This window comes from Melospiza melodia, chromosome 2, assembly GCF_035770615.1.
Source record: "Melospiza melodia melodia isolate bMelMel2 chromosome 2, bMelMel2.pri, whole genome shotgun sequence".
NCBI classification, from domain to species: domain Eukaryota; kingdom Metazoa; phylum Chordata; class Aves; order Passeriformes; family Passerellidae; genus Melospiza; species Melospiza melodia.
In genome coordinates, this window is record NC_086195.1 from 100833095 (window position 1) to 100852775 (window position 19681).

Below are 19681 nucleotides of genomic sequence, written 5' to 3' on the forward strand. Positions count from 1 at the left end.
TCACTTTCCTTCTTCCTCCAGACAAGACAATTACATTCAAACAGTTTCTGGTATTTGTTGTTTCCTGAACTGAGCATTTCTTTTGAGATGTTAGTCATCTGTGATGAAAATCATGCCAAGAATCATGTTTGTACTTAGAGAGACGTGATCATGGGCATGAACCCAAACATCCACCCATCATCCGGTCCACCAGATCAAGTAATCTTCCTCTCTATTTGATCTGTCTAGTTAATTATTTTTTCCTTAGAGAAAATCAGTGTTAGAGAGACTGAGCCATGCAGATAAGCAGGAAATAACTGGGCAAGAAGTAGAAGCTCAGGTGGACTCTGCTGAAACCAGAGTTTCACTGGTCTGTAATATGAAGAGAGAGAATGTGGCACCCCCAGCAGCTTGACTATTGGGTGCCTCCATCTTTGGGTGACTGTTCATCTCCTCCCTGCAAAACAGCCTTTCTAAATTTAACCATGTCTAAGAGCAAGTCACTGCTAGGAGATGGTACAGTAACTTTCAAAAGAAAATAGTAGTATGAGAAACAGATTGTTACAGAACTTTATATTAGTGTAAAGCCTCAGGAGACATATCAAAAATAGAATTTCAGGATGAAAAATTAAGAAAGACATGTGTGCAGCATGGAGTTATTTTAACTAACTCAGTTTCTTCAGGCAACTATATTCATGATGACATTATCTAATGAAGCAAAGCAGCAAAAAAAAGCAGAAGATATCTGATCTATTAAAAATGAATAGGGAGATTATTGTCTAATGATAGGTAATTCATGCTTTGAAAGGCTTTTGCTTATAAAGAAAAAGAACAGGGGGAAAAAATTAATAAAGGATTATTATTTGTTCAGTTATTCTGAAGTACTAAGCTGCCACAATTTCCATTACACACAACATGTTTGTGCACCAACAGTGTGACATTAGGGGAACTATTGTGATATTTGTCTGCTGCTTTCCTAGACTGTTAATCTATTAACAAGTGGATACAAGCCATGAACTCCAAAGATTGCCCGTGTGAAGGTGTTTCTAGCGATCCTACCTGTTGGCGGGATGATTCCAGGAGACATTAGGCCTGGGACAGAATGTGGCATGATATGAGAATTCTCTGGGGAGGTGACACTTTGAGTCCTCTTAGGAGGCCTTCCAGGTCTAGAACTGAAACAAACAAACAAAAAAATTTTTACAATTAAGCTGTTGTCTTACACATCATTTCAAAGTTGTTTCAAGTGGTAACATGGACTGTAAATAAATTTGTTTCAAGGACGGTTGCTTTTGCAGTTAGATGTAATAGACTTCCATCACTAATTAGATTACATGCTGAATTCATTTTCCTCATTGAAGATCAGCCGCTCTTGATGCATAATTCATAGCCTGCACCTCGTTACCTGCTTCTTCATATTAATATCTATACACAGTTTGAATTGCCTCGTTTGCATATGCTAAAGTTCTGCATGCAGCCTTCAGCACGAAAATTATGCACTAACTTGTAATAATTATTACAGTCAGCCTGCTATTGATTTATGAGACTTTTAAAAACCAAATATGTGTAGTACTTGTAATGAATGATATTTTAAGGTTCTTCAGGAAATTAAAAGGCAATGGCTGCCTAAGGAAATGTTCTGCTTGTTTGATTTAATACTACAGTTAGCTGGGAGGTGGAATGAAAGAGTGATTCAGACCTATAGCACATTTTTCGATGATATGTTTTATTACTTCGCACTGCTAGCCTGATATCTAGATGATAAATGACAATACATATCTAATGTGTGAAAAGGTCTTGCAATTTCTTTATTTTTTGTCATTTAAAAGATAAGTCAAGTTATCATTTAACCCTTATTCTATTTAAAGTGAAAATCTCACTAAGACACCTTACTTTAAATATACTACTTTATGTCAGAAAGGACTCGGAATTATTTGTACAATATTGTTGAGCAAAAGCCATCACAGCAGCTCACATGTCTCCAGTATGGAAAAATAAAGGCCTTCAGGTTTAAGCACTCCTTGTCTGTTAAATGCTCACATACACAACTTTCCAACTCCTGGACTGCCTCAGTAGCACACAAATTAGAGACAGATGATAATGAAAATACTTATTGCCAACTTATATACAAATATGTACCTGCTCATACAATATATATCCAAAGGCTTGGATTCCTATGTACAGACCATAGCATGGTACCACTGCAACATCCTGCAACTGCTCATTTAGGGGACATTGTGGAATAACTTCATGGAATAAGGTGATGTGCTGCTCTAAAACTGCAGTGCTAACTTATGATCTGACAAACATTTGAAGTTCTTAATTTGTCTCAGAGCAAGAAAGAAAAGAAAGGTGGGTATGAAAGGTTTTCCTCCTTAGGTTCTCATACTAACAAAATTCTAATTTCTAGCTATGCTGGGACTGCAGAACGAGGCAGATAATAAAATACCTCTGCTTTCTATTCATATTAGTTTCCATTGTGTTTGGAAATACTTTCTTTTTTTTCTTTTTTTGGCACCTTCTACAACCTAACTTTAATAAACCAAAAACAATCAAAGTACAGAGCATTTTCTTGAAGTTTAATGACTCAAGGCATTGAGTCATTAACCTTAACTGATCATTAATTCCTAACTTAATGTCCTGAGCTGAGGTCATTATTAAAATTATAAGCTTGGTAATTTCTTTGATTGGCTTGGCATTTTTGATTTTCTTTAGTGTAAACAAAATTGTCATATGTTCAAAACAACGAGAAAAACAGTTGTAGAAAAACAGTTGTAGAAAAAGCACATTGTCTTATTCCAGCTCAGAAAACCAAATTAAATGACTTCAGATTTTCTTTGATATTTCCTTTGTGATTTACAATAAAAATAAATATACCATGAATACACATAAAACTGAACAAAACATTATAGACAAAAATGATCCGATTTAAATGGAGTGTTTCTAATATATTCGCGCACCAAAAAATGCCAGTGTGTAGGAAAACTTTAATGGTTTCATTTAAGTATCTATGATGAAGTACTCAAATCACTATTGTGATATGACCATTGCAGGGTCTGACAGCAGCAAAACAGAACACAAGCAATGTGGCACAATGCACAATGTACCAGCAACTTCTAGGTCTTTATAAAAAGCAAGTTCACACCTGCAAAGACTCTCTTTGATGTTGACTACCAAGTGTAGCCATGATGAAGCCTGGATGCTTTTGTCTTTGATTTTGAGGAATAAAACCACTCCTCTTCAAAGCCTAAGGGAAGGCAGTCATGGACCAAATCTCTAAACAAAGGTCAGCAGCAAATTATAGGTGAGTGATACTGAAATACCCAAGGCAGAACTCTTCCTTTGGTCACCTTCTAGAATCAAATTGCTTGTGCTATTGTGTACAAAAGCAGTGGGGTGTTACACTCAAAGCCATAAATTAGTCCAGCAACCCAACCCCATTCCATGATTTATCCCGAAATTTATCCCGAAAGTAAATGTTTTCTAAAGTCCCAAACTTCCAATTCCAATCTTACAAATAATATTTCAGCCAGTAGATGGTTGGGCACTGGAAGAGGCTCCCCAGGAAACTGGTCACAGCACCAAGCCTGGCAGTTCAAGGAGTGTTTGGACAATGCTCTCAGGCACATGGCGTGACTTGGGGATGGTCCTGTGCAGGGGCCAGGAGCCAGACTTGATCCTTACAGAGCCATTCCAACTCAGCTTGTTCTGTGATTCTATTTAAATGTAATTTCTGAGAAGGAAACCTATTTAATCCTGATAAAAATTTTAAGTGACACTGGTTCAAATCTACTATTAAAAGGAATTTACCTATTTAAGAGATGTCGGGTTTTTCCTAATAACAAGGCAGAAAAACACTGTAAGGCAAATTAAGAATTATTTCTTAAGGCCTGGAAGATCTGATTTAGAGGCATGGTAGACTATGCAATACACAATTAAAATGAATATATCTAATTGTCCTTAATAACTGATTGAATAGCAATACTTGACTTAATTTGTTAGTTGTCATTTTTTAAGCATTTGTTTCATTAACTAGTACTAACTTGAAATACTACCATTTTGTAAGATTCATTTTCAAACTGTAAGAATTGCAAGAATTTCATATAAATCATTACCAAAGTCATACAGAAAATGGCATAAAAACAATACTTTAAAAAACAATCACTTTGACTAGAATTGAAAACTCGCATGTTGTTTTGTAGTTCATTATCATTTTTATAGCTATATGATAAACTCTTTAAAAAAACATCAAAAGCATAGCAAATTAGTTTAACTATCATAAACAGGATGATAAAAATAGCTTAATAAATCATTTTGTTGGTATTTTTCATAAACTCTAGTATAGTAAAGACCTACTTATTTTTATATTAGGGCACGTTCATTTTCATTACAAGATAAGAAATCTTCAAAATACTCATCATATGCCTACTTCTGTATCTAAATCAGTAGATTTATCTTCAGTATAAAAAATTAAACATAATATAAATAGGTATGAGTTGATTTATTATGTAAAAGATTTAAATTCCAGAACAGTCAGTAATCTCTTTTTCTGGTTGACGACACTATGATACAAAAACCATCATTTAAAAGCTGATGATAATACTATTTTTACTCAAATTTAGATTTTGTAGATAAGCGTTTATAGACATAAAAAAAGGTAAGATTTGTCTTTTATCTGAATACAATTATTGGAAGAACTACATTGTTTTTTCCAAAAGCACACATGACTTCTTATGGAAATGCTAATTATCACAATGGGTAAACTCAAAGATAACCCATTTTGATTTTGAAGATGTCTAAAGTCTGGATTTTTTAGAGCTAAGATAAACAATGTGAAATGCCAAAACCTCAAAAGCCAAAGTGAATACCTTGTGAATACCTAGGGTTATAGCACAGAGAAGTTAAGGAGTGTTTTGGGACTCCACAAGAAGACACTGGAAGAAACAATGCTACATCTGGAAGACACAGCTGATGTCTTCCTGTCTTCATTCTTCAAAGAGTAAATTAAACAAAGCAGAAACTAGACAATATCAACAAAGATTAAAGGAAGCCACAAGATTAACTGTTCTAAAGACCAGGGTAGAAGTCCATAGGGAAGTTAGCAGTTCCTTGTGAACTGTATTAAAAAAGATATCTGTCTTAAAATAGAGTGTCACTCTGCTTTTAGAAATATGAATAAGTTATTTTCTGCTCTAAAATTTACATTTTCATACCTGAGATAACATATATTGAAGAAGAAAATGAAAGCTTTCTACGGGACTATGTATTACTAACTTAGTAGTCAAGTTTTTTTCAAGTGAAACACCTAAATGAATTTATTCCTATGAAAATCTATCAGCCTTCTATAAACTTGTGTCAGTTTGTGATAAAATGATCAGAATTTTTTCAAGTCTTATAAGATATTCCTACAGACAACTGATCTTTATTTTTGTATAAATTATCATGGTTTACAGTCACAATATGCCATTATGAGAATGAGGAACTCAAGGTGCAGATTAGTGAATCTTGCAAGTCTCATGGACTTTCTTCACTAACGTCAGCTAATTAGATAACCAGAACACTTTCCAGAATGACTGAAATTAAATCCATCAATTTTCAGCCAGATTTGTATTTCATCTCTTCAATTTCATAAATACATCAAGGAATACTCTGGCTGTAGCATTTTCATCTTTGAAGAAAAAGGGTGTATTTGTGTACTGCACTGTGATTAGCATGAGAAGCAATTGAGCCTACATTTAAGGCAGAGAATATGGTTATTTCTCGGTCTTTTGATCAACATATATTAGTCTTCTATCCTTCCTGTCTTACCAAATCTAGAAAACAACAGATGGCTGAATTAAAGAATAAGAAATGGAAGAGTCTGTGTTCCTTATCAGTTAAAATGTTGTGCTTTGATAATATTTTTAAAGTTTTACGTAATTTCAATTATATTATCAAGTATGAGCTCGCTCCTAGAAATGTTTTGATAGTGCTAAACAATTAAAAGCAGATGTAATCAAGAGAAAACCTGGCCCTGTACAATCACATGGAAAGAGACAACAGGACAATAGTATGGGCTGATCTGCTCGGCTTTAAATGTAACTGAATGCATCTAAGGCTGCATTCAGCCCTTATTACTATCTGCCAGAAGACAGACTTGATGTTAAAATTTAAGGGTCTCATCCTTGAAAGCCTTAGATAAGTAGACTTCCCACTGATTTCTGTTAAGACCTTTGAGCACCAAGGAAGGTTTGGCTCCAAAACAGCTGAAACTCTTCATGAGTAGTATATAATTCTCAGAGCACATCACTAGCAGTTACAGATGACTAACTGCATGGCAAAACATGTGCTAGGAAACTAGAAGTGTTCAAAAATGTTGAGATAATTCTGTGATTTATCTTTCTCATGTCCTGATTTTGAGTAACAATTGTGCAATATTAACACTTGATAAATCAAGTTTTACTCCTTTAAATTATTTTTATTATATATATGAAGTACCTATAAAGAAAACTGCAAGTAAGAGGGCAAACTGCCTTTCCTGCCAAAATTACTGAATTTCAGGGTTTGTTTTCTACATGTAAAGGTTTATTTTTAATCTTGTCTGTGAGCAAGTTTAGTGCACAGAAATATCGTCTTCATCTGTAGCTGGGCATACACGATGCAGTGAGGTTACCATTGGCCAGGCAGTTTTATAATCAGTAATATTGGGGAGTGGCAGGAAAAGTTACATGCCAGAAGTGATAGGAAGCAAATCTGTAACAAGGATTTGGTGTATTCATTTAATGTATTTTTTAAGTTCTTAGAACTGCCTGAAACAGTTTAGAATATCAACGCCAATTTTAGCTACATCAGCACTTACGCATCTCATTTAGGTACATTTTGAAAATCTATGCTTTATTTCTCATCTGTTCCACCTCCCCTTAGTGCTTCAAAGCCTGACACAGAACTTTTGACCTCAAAGAAGCAGGCAGAATGACATTTAGGTGATCAGCCATTGGAAGCAGCCATGTGCTCGCCATATAATGGACACCGCAAAAGGGCAGAAGATGTCACTTGCTGACTTAATACAAAGACAGAGATGCCCTGTGACAACCTGTAACCACAGGCAGCGGGCTCTTCCCACACGGTATTTCTGGGTTTTGGGATAGCTGCTGTGCTGCTCTCATCATACGTGCAGCCTTCACACTTGCACGACTTGAGCCAAGGGCGTGTCAGTACTGAAAAATAAGGTCTAGGAAGACTGACTAAACCTTTTGTGTAATTTAATTCCTTTGCTTGGAAAACACTTGCTTGCCAAGGTAACCTTCATAAATATTTCTGATGCACTGAACTAGCATTTTAAAGGCAAAAAAATGACGAAGTACATCGATCCAAACCTTATACTTTACTATTTTAGGTTTTCCCCTTCTGCTCCCACTCAAGAACAAAGTAAAAAATGCAATTCTAAGACACAGCATACATTTATTTTGGCAGTTAGTAAAACAACCATCAGAAGTCACACCATGTCCTTTTTACTTTGCAGCAGTCTTGTAAAACAATAAAACTCTCAGTGCAATTACCTTAAATTTATTTTTCTTCTCACAATTAAACAGAAAATGTTCTCACGCAATAATTATGCTGAACTCATGATATATTAGGAGTTACTGAGACAGCAAACAATGCTGATAAAAATAAATACAAAGATCTGTTTCAAAATCTTCATAAAGAAGTGCATGAATGATCTCCTAAAGAATTAGGTTGTGTTACAGAGTGAGCAGTGGAGAAATCATGCTGATGAAACATTACTGCATTTCAGTAACAGAACACTTTACTGCTATTTTTGAAACAAAATGGCCAAAAAATGGATATTGGGTCAGACACACAATACCAGCTTATCAGTGGAAGAAAAATAAATGGAAGAAAATATATTTCACTTCGTATCCCATTCCAAAGTCATTTACTGCAGTAATACAGGAGCATGGGTTAGTCCTTGGATTCTACTCTTTTGCTGGGGTACAAAAGACCTTGTTACTTCTTTTCCTAGTAGAACTGTCATGTAAACAGCATGTCATTTTCATCCTCCTCAACACTGCAGCCCAAATCACTCTGCTTTTCAGCAAGATTAGTAATATTTTTGATACAAGAGTCTAAGATACAAGGTACAAGAGTGCAAGAATATATAAAATATATATTACAGCAACACCTGCCAGTTCTCCCTTGATGGCTGAAGTCCTACTACAAACACAATGAAAGAATCTAAGAAAAAGATTCTCTGTGACTGATCGTAATACTTGAATATATGAATGATCTAAAGGGCAAGAAATTAAATAAAACCAGTTAGAAATCTGAATGTTACTGGCATAAGTTACAGTACCAGGTTTAAATACAGCTGTGATTGTACATAAGCTCAAAATATTACTGGCATATGCCTGTTCTCTTAATGAAATTGAGATCTGTAAATAATCTGTTGGAAATAGAGAAAAACAGATAAGAAATGAAGGCAATTCTGTTGGGTGGCAGAATTATGATGTCAGAAGTAAATTAAGTCAAAAAGCTCACTGCTTCATCTAATTAGCTGAAACACTAGATCTTCCTGAAAGTTCTTAAAACACGTAAGTATGTTGGCACTCGTGATTATGTAATAACTGTGAAACACAAGCTTCTGATGATGACAGCCACACAAGCCAGAGTTGAAAATAAGTCTGAATGAACAATGAAATGCAATTATTAAAGAGAACTCATGAGCAGATTCAAACCATATTGATTTTTTTTTTTCATTATATAAACCTTGCTTCAGAAACAGTACTCAGAAATCACAGCATTGGTGATCCTGGATAAAGTTATTTAGGAATACTGGCAATATCGAGAAAATAAAAAAAAAACCCAAGAAAACAATAACAAGAAAACCTTGAAAATTTGTACTTATTTCCTCAATTTACACTGCTGTCTTTTCAGAATAACTCTGCAACTACCAAAAAAAATTTGAAAAAAAAAAGTGGAAAAAATAGTGATATAAAGTGCATGCTTCCCACAAAATGCTCTTTCTGTCAAGTTATAACAGATGCCTTTCCCATTTCACTCAACCTTACAGCATAAACCCCACCCAAAATTTAAATATGCAAGCTAAATGATTCCTTCTAACAGTGTTATTCACCCACATGAAACCCCAAACTATAACAGATGCAAAGCCTATTTTTTCCTCAACTGTTTTCATCTTTTCTTAGGCTTTTAATTCTAAAAACATCCCCTCAAAACATCATCTACTATATATACTATAAAAATGTCAAGCATGTAGTTAATAGGCCAGAAAGGCAGGTTTCATCCACAATGACACAAATCTAAAAAAATTTTAAGCTTTCATTTTTTTACAAAAGTTTTTAGTTCAAGTTGCTGAGATGATTCCCAATGTAAAGCAAGCCTAACTCTTGTGGTTATGTGTGTTAGAGTCTGCATATGGCCTGAAACAATGATTTAAATGTATGAACTTTAGTTGGAATGAACAGTCCTGCTTCAAGGCTTGTTTTCCAACCATCTGTATTCATCTCTGCATATGACTTGCACATGTAATTACAAATTTGTGAACATAAATCAGATAATTGCACGTACAAATAACCAATTAGACTCAAAGCAAAAACAGGCCATATAACAGCATACTCCTCTTTTGAACACATATGTAGCCATACTTAAGCAACTATCTTTATTTAAGAAATTTTTGTTTAACATCTTTAGAAAAAATATTATTTGATTTGTCTTTCATCAGGACATACTGGGGAGCAGCTGCCATTTTGAGAGCCACTTAAAAAGAAGAGCAGAAATGCTACAAGATAAAGCATCTACATAAGGTGCAAGCCCACCCGTGCTCCAGGGGTCACAGAGCTAGTGTCCATTTCTGTCTGTATTGGACATAAGATACATAAACACGTCAATGATGATTTAACTTCAAAAAAGAAAAAAATACTGTAGTATTCAAGGTATTTAGTGAAAATATTCTGGTTCTCCTGGCAGTGCAATGATTAATATGCTATTTTTATTCATAACAGTTGATAATGAAGTTCTATCATATGAGTGTATCCACTGTAATATCTGAATGCACTCGTCAGTTAATTGGCCACAATTCCTTATATGAAATGCTGAAACAAGTGAACTGTCACCTCTTTAATGAAGTTGCCTATATCTTAAACCCTTTGCCCTTTAAAAAACTCTTTATACTCACTATGAAAAATTTTATACCCGCTTCTGCCAGAGACCATGGTTAATGTTCACTGCCCTTTATTCACCTTATTTTTAATTCTGAAAACCCACACTCATTAACTGTACACTTCCAAAGAATTGCTGGAACTGCCTAAATAAAAGCTTGAAAGTGACTTTTATTGTACATTTGAGAGTAACAGTAGTGGTATGAAATATTGAAAAGACTCTCTCCTAGTCTGTACAGCTGTAACTGCTCAGCTGGAATAACAGAGATTGATGGTAACCATGCAGTATTCACTAAAATCAAGAATTTAAATCTTTAAATAAGGTGATCTGTGTTTGTATATATTTATAAAGACAAAATAAGTATTAATCTTCTGATGATTACTGAGCATTAAAAATTACAAGTTTCTTTGAGCAGATGATGTCTGGGGTCACAATGAGAGGGTCCACTCTTTGAGTGCACTTCTATTTGGTATCAGTAAGCAAGTCCAAAAGTAGAAGCTAAAGAATATGCACAACATCAGTTTCACCTCTGCCACTCTGACTTCAAATTGCTTAGGACAGTAACCAGCTCTCAGAACAGCCATGGGTTTGTGCAACACCCAGCACAATGCTCATCACTGAAAACCCATGCAGACCACGAGATACAAGACAGGGATTACCCTTGTAGATACCCTTTAATTAGTAAATCCTTGTATGTACTCTAAATGTACTTTACTTCCAAAACAGAGCAAAATATGAACTCAAACGGAAAAACAAAATTACAGTACACTCCAAAAAACTGACCTGCGTTCCCAGTCCCCAAAATCTGTTTGTGAAATCAAGATGCCTCATGTGTTATAGTGTTCCACCCTTGCAAGTCTAGATGTAGACTTGCTTGGCCACTATATTATGGAATATTGTAAAATAACTTTGTATTTTATTTTCCTTGTGCAAGGCAAGCAACAGAAACAATCAACCTCCCATTCCCTTGCAGAGCAGCATCTATAAACACACGAACAGTAGCACAGCATTCCCTCCAGAGCAGTAGTACTATAGTAATTTGAACAATAAAGAATAGCAGTCCAAGACTCCTCCATTCTAAAAAAAGAACCATAAAAAACAGACAGTACTATAGGTCCAAATGGAAATATTACAGTGATTCAAGCAGAGATACTCTGACTTGTTATACTTTTAACAATTCAAAAGTCATTCAGTGCATTTCCATCAAGCTACAGAGGACCCAATTTGGTGACACCTTAAAACATGCTGCCATAACCCTTAGTTGGTGTTTGAAGGTAAATTATTTGCAGGCCTGAAATGCAGCCAGTTCCCCAAGCTGTCCTTTAACCACCTTACATAAAGTCCATCCTATCAGAAATAACAGTCTGCTACTAATGTGTTATCCTAAGGAAACATTGAAAGGTTAATCAGGCATTTCCAAAAAGTAGTACAAGGAGTATGCTTTTAGATAACAGAGCTGACAAATGTTTCTACTTCTGATTTTTTAAAATTATTATTATGATTATTTATATTTCACTGTAATTCTGGTAATTCCATTATGAATCTGCCTACTACAGAATTACATAGGAAGACATCAAAGAATCTATTCTATGGAAAAGCCTAAATCAATTACTGACAAGTTTATTTTAGTATGGATATACTATATTTACTCTGTGACTGGACGTTACCCATGCTCTACTAGTCCCTTTACCTCTCATCTTCAAGTACCTGGTGAAGATATTAGTCTTTGAAATTCAGTCAAATTTCTGTTGCATTGTGTCTGAAAGATGTGTTCCTCAAAAGCATCTCACTCAAGGCCGAAAAAGAACCTCCAAAACCAAATTACTAAATTCATCAAGTTATTCTAATGCTTACAAATGCATTCTCAACAATGAACTCTCAATAAGAAACTTCCAATCCAATTCATCCTTCCTTTTAAGACCTTACATCTTCAGCTGCATGGGACACATACCACAGGATTTCATGTAAGGGAATTTTAGACAGGAATACAACTTCCAGGATGGGCAAAATGGCACCAAGACCTGCAGCACACTCTCCTGGGGCACAGCTGGCCAGTGTGCACATCCGTATGACACCTGAATGACATGCACTGTGCCTGGCACATCTCCATACATGACATGCACACTCTCTTCTCGCTCTGGCCATATAGCTCACAGCACAACAAGAACAAATCCTGACTGAATGTCCAGATGACAATGAAACACAAATGAATCACAATAACTACAAACAGATTTTCTATCTATGCCCAGAGACAAGTAAAACAAGAGTTAAAATAGGTGCCAATTCACAATTATGTTTTGGTTCGCCATATTTCCTACTTATCTCAAAGCCTTACCTCAGTTTTTGTTCTGTTTTCTTACCAACCAAACTCTACTCTTCTATCACTCTGTCTTGCTCACACACAGAAAAGCTCAGATAATTTAACATGAAAGTTAAAGGCTCATGAATGAAAAATCATCCAAATCATCAAACATACTAATAGAAAGAGGGTTTTTTTTTCCCTGATTTTGTTCCAGCTGATGTTCTCTGAATGTTCGATGTGGTGATCAAATTGTCATGGATCAAAAAGATACATTTTTGTCAGTGCTAGAGTTTGCCCCAAAACATTATATTTGCTGGAGACTTTGTTTGAGCTTTTGTTGTTTAAAGCTTCAATTCAGTACTAAAGATGATACTAAAGAAAGACCTACTTGACCAAACCATATGCTTTCCTATGCTGTTTGGAAGTACTTCTGGCAGAACTGGGTTTGGGTGGTAACGGATCAGGTTCTTAAGAAAAAAAAAAAAAAAGAAAAAAAAGAAAAAAAAAAATCTTTTTCACAGAACAATAATCAAATTAGACATTATCCTGTCCAGAAATGTGCTTGGTTACATGCTTGGCTGACAGTCAGTGATGTTTCCATGACTTTATTGCTCACCAACACAAAAGCACTCCCAAACTTTAACTGAACGGCATGTTTATGCAGTTTTTCCAAAAAATTATCAATATTTGAAGAAGAGCAAATTTGAAGAATTTTGTATCAATCAATTATCCTTCTCTAAATTTTCTTGAAATGGATAACAGATATATTCTGTTTTAATTTAACTGTATGAAGTGGCAAAGTACAATAAGTTTGTAATGTTGCTTTCTCATTTTATTTATCAGTATATCTTCATTACACTACCTTTTAAAAGAGATTAAAATTCTAAAGTTTTTAAGCAATATGTGAAAGAGTAAAGCAACCATTTTTTCTCATTTATCCCTTTATTTAACAATTTAAGAGGGAAAAAAAAGTGACAAGGCATGCTTTGGACTCCTGTGAGCAGGAGATGTAGTCCTTGCAAGAGCGTTCTCTCTCGCACAGCAGCCCTTCACAGGAGATATATTTGTTTGCATGAATGTAATGTATATCACATACACATGTGTATACAGGCCAGCACACCCTCTGTGCATGGGAGTCTCTGGGCTGACAGTACCAAGGCAACAGGTGTTCTCATCCCAAAGCACCTTAAATCAAAGGAGGAATCAATCTAGATTTGGTTCTCTTTAGTAAGTACTGACTGCCACCCTCTCTCCCACTGGGCTGCAAGACTATGAACTACTCAGCCGGACTAGAGAAACACACAGCATGCAAACAGTTCAGCTCCTGACTCTTCCACTAAGAGCTAAAGGGTGGAAGATGAGTATTCTCCATTTCCTCACCATGACAGAACCACACTCTTCATTATAGTATCTCCACACTAGGAATGACAGACCTGTCAGTCTGAGGAGGTTTGAAAGAACTTATTTGAAAGATATTTGAAAGAACTTAACCACCAGAAGGGTTATCAAGCACCAGAACAGGCTGCCATGAGAAGCTGAGTCACCATTCCCAGATGTAGCTGGGACGCTTAGGGACATGGTTTAGTGGTGGACTTGGCAGGGTTCAGCTAATGGCTCTGATCTAAATGATTCTGTGATTCTGTATGCAAACACACATTCACAGATGTGCGTGCCTATCTGTTTGTGCAGCATGCGTACACACAGACTACAATCCCTGCAGGTGATTAGCAGGGCACCAACATTAACACAATCATTTAAGAAAGAAAACGAGCCCCATAATCAAATGAAAAACCAGATGTCACTTGCTAATGGATACCGAACCTAGAAGTGTAGTCAAGGATAAACAAAGGCTAATAGAGAGTGTACCCAGTACTCCTTGCACTCTAACTTTTTTCTAACTTTCACATATGCCAAACAAACATTTTCCTTTTTACTTCCTTTCCACGTCAGGATTGTTAAGACTCAAATATCAATTCAGTCAATTGCAATTTTATAGTGAGATAAATTTTTCAAATGACCACAGACCTCTCTTGTAATCCTCTTTGGGTAGACAGACCCTAAGAGCTGTGCCTTGCACTGTCTTGGAAGATTAATGACTCATACTAAGTCAACAATATTATCTGTATGTTCCCCAAAGATCTTAAATTAAAATACACATTCATCCTGGCCCAGCTTAGCATATGTGAAATTTGTTTTTCTTAATGAGATCACAGTTAATAATAATAGAAGCAGGCAACTCTGGAAAATAACAAACATAAACTCACCCCTGAAAGCTGATTTCCAGGACTAGCACTCTACTGAATACCATTATCTCTGACTAAAAATGGCTTCACTTACCCAACAAGGGTCTTATTAGAATTATACATAAAAGTCTTTATAAATAAAAACATATTGTTAAATATTCTGTTGTGTCACAGCCTTGAGAGTTCAGTAAAATTTCATGCAAATCCTTCCATTAAGAGAAATGTTTGTGAAACCATCTGCTTTGCAGAATTTCTTCATATTGGTACAAATACCAAATTTTATTCTATATTACAGCCATTACATGATTCACCTCTTATACCAGCTCTTGTGTGTAACATACTAACACTGTGCTAAGTCCTTCATTCTTTCTTTTTCCATTATATACATAACAAACATATTTCTCTTAAAATTTAAACCCTTTCGTAATGGTACCTCACAAGTGGTTTACAACTGCACCATAAACATTACACACATATGATGATATTTAAGCTCACGCTTTTTCATGAAAACGTTTCTTCATTTTATAATCACAATAAAAAAAAAATCTTCAATGGACGAGTTCTATTTTAGAGCAAAAGCAAACATACTTATTTCAACAGGCTTACTGTGAGTTAATTAAAGCGAAAATTATGTAAACAAAAGTCAATATTATAAGGCTGCTATGAAGTTTTAATTTTTCTATTGACCTAGTAACAAATTTAAATGCTAACAGTTTGGGAGATCAAATTAAATGAATACAAACACTTTGTTTAATGACATCAGCAGTCAATGCAGAACATCTGTGTTTTACTTTAAAAGTGATCAGAAAATATTCTTTTGTTTACATTACAGATAATCAGGAGGTTTATATTTCTGTGTTTAATTTAAGAGGAAAAAAGGATCATACTACCTTCAGGGCCCAAGGAAGCAATAAGTTACAAATGCAGGATTTCTCCTTTTTTTTTTTCTGTTTTGTAACCATGGTAAAACAATAGAAATGAACTTTCCCTGAACCTTTCTCCTTTAATGGCCTGGGTCCATGTTGACCCAGCAAGCTGGAACCTGATACTATCAACCTGACTGCTGCTAAAGCAATCAGATTCAGCAGAAACTATACACAGTGCATTATAACACTAATTTCAGCATCCCACAAAGCCAGTGCAGAGGCAAGCTATTAAAGTATTATATTCTATTGTTTAAAAGTGAGATTAATTCAATAGCTTAAATGCACCCAAAAACACTGAACTAAATGGCAGACTGTACAACTATATTGTTATTCTTTTATAATACTGTACCAAAGTGAAATTGCAGATAAGGTTCTCCCTTCCCCTCTCCCTTCAAAAAAAAAGCACTACTGGATGAATTATTAGTAAACAGATTATTTGAGCCATTACAGGTTCATATGATCCTGCATTTGAATGAGGCATGTAATTAAATTATCAGGACTTTGTTCTAAATGCTTGAAAGAAGAAGAGCATGATAACCACATTTTAAAAAGGTAGACTAAAAGAAGAAACTTTTTTTTCCTTATAGAGGACTACAGGCAACTAATGTATGAAAGCATAATTGATTAATTCCACTAATTAAGATATTTGTTATTCCTGAAATTGTAGGTTGATAAATAATGTATTAGATGTGACACCATTTCCCATCAGTTCTGAAAAGACTCTGATGATGTTTCAAATATATATTGCTATTTTTTGGAGGCTGAATAGCTCACTTCTATGCTTCTGTGTCCAGGCAAAAAGCAAGCAAAATATATTTTGAAGTTGTGAATAAGTCAATCTTTAAATAGTAAACACGGCATTATAACATATTCTACTAATTTTACAAAAATATTCACTTATAAAGACTTCTATTTTTTTCAAAAGTTTTAAGGGGAAATAGTTTTCAACAAACCCAACTTTTGCAGAAGTATATTTTCCAAGGACGTCAGTCATTTATGACATTTCCCTGAAGAGTGAGACACATTCCAGTAGCCATTCATCCTCTTTTCTTTTAAGTATAAATCACTTTGGGGAAGTGTTTGAGGCTGCAGTGGTTATTGTATAGAGACCCTAGTCACCTAACCATTAAGTGGCTTTAACCTTTAACACAGCTACTGCAGAGAGAGGAACAGTCACTAACTTGTATGCAATCATCATAGCTATAGACTACTTCTGCAGAATGTGAAACACACAGCATGACTTTTTCACTTGAAGCAGAGCCATACAACTTCACTCTATTACAAAGAAAAATAATCATCATCCTCTAGACAGGTCAGGATAATAATGTTGAGACTGAAGAAGAGACTGAGAGATCTACTAAACTACAAAGAGATGGGGGGGAAAAGTAACATTAGCAAGACCATTCATCTGAGTGAAGGATTTCTGGCTGGAGTCTACAGATTTGACTTAGTTTACAATTAAACATTATTTAAGCACAGATTAGCCCTCAAGTTTTTGCCTTCTAAATGAATTTCCTAATCATGACACAGATTCGTGCTCATTTTTTTCTCTGGTCTAAGAAACCTTTAATTCCCTTCCATGTACCTAAATAGCTTCAACAGAGGTGAAGAGAGTCTATTTGTGATATTAATCTTCTTGCTGACCAGCTTGTTGCATTTTCTCAGAGAATTTTACTGCTACCCAACAGGTCCCCAAATCTCATTTAGACCACTAAGCCATGGCAATGGGAGAGAAAAGGATCTCCACCTCTGCTTCTTTGCTGAAAGAGTTGTGAAGAATAAGAACAGGCTGCCCAGAGAAGTGGTTGAGTCACCATCCCTGGAGGTGTGTAGAAGATTGCAGATACAATGCCTAGAGTTATGGTTTAGTGGTGGACTGGGCAGTGTGGGACTGGACTTGATGATCTTGAGGGTTTTTTCTAACCTGAATGATTTTAAGATTCTCTGATCTTCGTATTTCTTCACTTTTTGTAACTCTGTTTTCAAAGGTGGTGATCACTCCACTTAGACTGCACTCTGATCATGTACCAAATCCTTCACAAAAATGATATGGAGGAACTTCACTTTATTCAGGCTGCAAGAAGTGTGTGACCACTCTGACCAGAAGTAAAATGCAATCTCTAGCTCAAAAGGGTCTTGTAATAGCTAAAACTTGTTTAAGGACGAGAGCCTGTTAAAACTTGTGCTGGAATCCCATCACTGAAAACATGTAAGTTGAATTAGCCTTAATTTTTTTTGCACCTCTACTCTGCATGTGCATGTGAATTTTCAAATAATGAAGTCACAGTCAAACAGGTGCGATGCTGTATTGCGCAAAGTGCAACACAAACTACCCAAATCTGGTAGTTTATAGCTGCAGTGTAAATGTTGAATATTGGCCTCCTGAGCATATATGTGTACCAGCAATACCTTCTATTAGGATCCTCTTTCCCTGCACATGTCTAGCACTGGTCCTGCAGAACAGCTTCTGATCTGATCTAGTGTATTTGTAACACACCCAACACTCAGTGGTGCTAAATAAATTAGAATGATTATGTTAGAAAAAAACAGATCTTAAATATGAAACAAAGAGCTCTTATAGGGGAGGGACAAGTGAGAAGAGATGGTTTGTGCAATGCTGCCACTGACTACTGGATTGGAAGATGTCTTCTCATCACAGTTTTCCAGACTTCCTGTATAATAACCACCCTCCTTCGAGCATGTTGGGTTTTCTTATTCAGCTGCCCTTGCCCTTTTTTTATTATTTTTTCCACTTTTTTTCATTAATTCTAAATGGGCTTGACCACGATTTGACAATCCATTTCTGATTCCAACAGGCCAAGTTGAACCTACCTGCTCCACCTCTCCTGCCTCTATCACTTTGGAGGAGTGTAACTTGCGGCAGGTGAGGCAGTTCCACGAGGTGGAGGCAGCGAGCAAACAGAGCGGAGCCTCTGCGTTGGAAGGGCGGCACAAAGGTTACGCTGAAATTTACCACGGTCTCCACTGCCTGGATCTGACATGAAAGAGGTCTTGCTTGCTACCCTTTATTTATGGTTATTGTGCCACTGTTGGTCGGCAACAATGGTCATGAGCTCTTTTCTCCCTTTGATTTTTTGTGGTAATTGTAGCATACCCAGTCAGTTCACAGAATGTCTGGTCAACCCATCTGTGAAGAAATTGCTTCTAATTTTCAAGACCTAGGTCAATCTACAACTTGCAAGAAATTAAAGAATAGAACTGAGCAACATAAAATATTTTCTCTTCCTACGCTAAAAATAAATTAAAAGGTGCAAATTTCAAGGTTTAGAAAAAAATGGGCTTCATAAAAATGGAAGTGAGAAAGAGCAGAGTGAAAAACAGCTCTTCTCCAAGTAGAATAAAAAAGGAAAGCCCAATTCTCAGGCAGATGAAAAGATGAAGATTCAAAAGAAAAACAAAAATTTCTTGGCAATGATAATCCTCAGTCCTGTAAAACGACAGAAGCTGTAACATATCAACAAATACAGTATTAATCTCTTCAAAGCAGATTATTCTGCATATACAGAATGCCGCAAGGTATTGTCCAATTCCAAAGGTGAAGGGGCTGCTCACTGCGCTACTTCTTCCCAAGCAGAGATCAAACCCTCCTGCAAGACCTGGAGAGAGACAGATACCTCTATGTATCTCTGCTTCTCAAAATGTCTGTGAGTCGGTAGAGATGTGCATGCAAAGTATTAGTTTTGCTATAAGACTGTAACTAATCAGAATTGCAAACCAAAATGCAAACTTGCACACTAGGAAGATTTGATAAATAAATTAAATTTTCAAATTTTCAACAAGACGCTGGGAAAAAACAAACTATCCCTGCAACATGTTAGGCAAAGATTTTACTAATCATTTTCTTAGACTTGGTGTTTATACACAGAAATAACCACCTGAGTACTAAAATAATTTTTAATTAGCTTCATTAACCCAAATTTAATAGTACATAATAGTCTGCAAACTACAAATATACTCTACTAGATTACATATAGGTCAAAAACAATGACGTTTTTATGCATATCAGTACATTTTGAAGAACAGAAAATATGAAGAGATGAAAAATAAGGATAAAA

At 35.6% G+C, this 19681-nt stretch overlaps 1 protein-coding gene across 6 annotated transcripts in view; it reads right to left on the minus strand.

Annotated features, from left to right (window-relative positions):
• The window catches only part of DACH1 (dachshund family transcription factor 1), a 352211-nt gene that overhangs the window by 203676 nt on the left and 128854 nt on the right, over window positions 1-19681 (minus strand). For all 6 annotated transcript variants that reach the window (XM_063149417.1, XM_063149419.1, XM_063149418.1 and 3 more), the window contains exon 2: window positions 1039-1154. In XM_063149417.1, coding sequence (XP_063005487.1) covers window positions 1039-1154 — 116 coding nt within the window. The remainder of the gene's footprint in view (window positions 1-1038; window positions 1155-19681) is intronic.